At 45.9% G+C, this 1,151-nt stretch overlaps 1 protein-coding gene across 1 annotated transcript in view; it reads right to left on the bottom strand.

Moving 5' to 3' along the window:
* The window catches only part of LOC110027206 (protein LONGIFOLIA 1-like), a 3,650-nt gene extending 2,841 nt beyond the window's left edge, over positions 1-809 (bottom strand). The window contains 2 exon segments of the mRNA XM_020728533.1: positions 1-393; positions 488-809. The exon segment at positions 1-393 is cut by the window's left edge and continues 2 nt beyond it. Of these exon segments, the coding sequence (XP_020584192.1) occupies positions 1-393; positions 488-649 (555 nt within the window). The 5' untranslated portion in view covers positions 650-809.
* Positions 810-1,151: the final 342 nt, after the last annotated feature.

Below are 1,151 nucleotides of genomic sequence, written 5' to 3'. Positions count from 1 at the left end.
AGCGTCGAGGCCCATTAAGCGAGCAACAACAGAAGGGGAGCGCCGATGCTTGTCGTGATCATCACCTGCATCAAAGCAATCGGAGGGATCACCGGAGAACACCGCAGAGGAACTGCGCATCTGTCGGGGGCGGAGCTTTCCCCTAGCGTCGAAAACCGCACGGCTATCAAGAGATAGCCGGGGAGCTTCCCGTAGCTTCCATGAGGTTTTAATCCCGTCCTTCAACTCAAAGACAGGAAGCGGAAGCGGAAGTGATGACTTCGCCGGATGGTTGTTCTCCGGAGACGCAGGAAAGCCTCCGAGCGACGGTGAAGACGGTGATGGCGGCGCTGCCTTGGCAAAAAAGGTTGAAGAGACGTCTGATCTCTCCGACGGCGACAGCGAGTCTGAAGTCTGGAATGAGTCCACAACGACGGTGTTAACAATAAAACTTCACAAACAAATCTGAAATTTCCTTACTCGTCGTTGAGTGCAAGAAAACTATTACCGGAGAAGAGGGAAGCCGCTTGGCAGAGTATGCTCGCTTTCCGGCGAGTATCTGGTGGCGTTCGAAGAGCTGAAGAAATCCAGTCATGCATCCCATTTGCCTTTCGATTTGCTTCTCCAGATTTCCCCCGCCCGAAATTCTGCCGTTCATGTCCGGCGCCATCTTTTGTGGCGGTATTCTTCGGGTGCTTCTCGCTGCTTCGTTCTCCTTCCCTCTCACCGTTCTGTCACAAGAATTCGCATCTGTTACTCCCGCTTTAGAACCTTTAAAGCCGTAGCGAAATGTTGATGGACTCTCTTACCCCCACTGATTTCTTGTAATGGCGGAGATGTTATGTTCTTATATTTTCCTAATTTTAGCTCAATGAAATTATCAGTTGAGTAAACCGGAAGAATGTAATTGGAATGCATGAGTTATATTTTGTTTATGATCCTGATTCTTATTTTGTGAGTATATTTTCCTAACTTTAGTTTAGATAAATTAAATATTGAGTTAATCCAAAAAATGTAATATTTATCATTTATATTCTCCTTTTGTGATGCTGATTTTATGGTCAAAAGTGAATGTTTAAGTCAGATAAGACGACCGAGAATATCAAGCATAGGACAACTCAAAACCTATCCCATAATGGGAGCCATTGGAGATGAGATGAAGCAATATGTTG

This window comes from Phalaenopsis equestris, unplaced genomic scaffold (assembly GCF_001263595.1).
Source record: "Phalaenopsis equestris unplaced genomic scaffold, ASM126359v1 Scaffold000420, whole genome shotgun sequence".
In the NCBI taxonomy this organism is placed as follows: Eukaryota; Viridiplantae; Streptophyta; class Magnoliopsida; order Asparagales; family Orchidaceae; genus Phalaenopsis; species Phalaenopsis equestris.
This window is presented reverse-complemented; position numbering and strand designations above follow the sequence as displayed.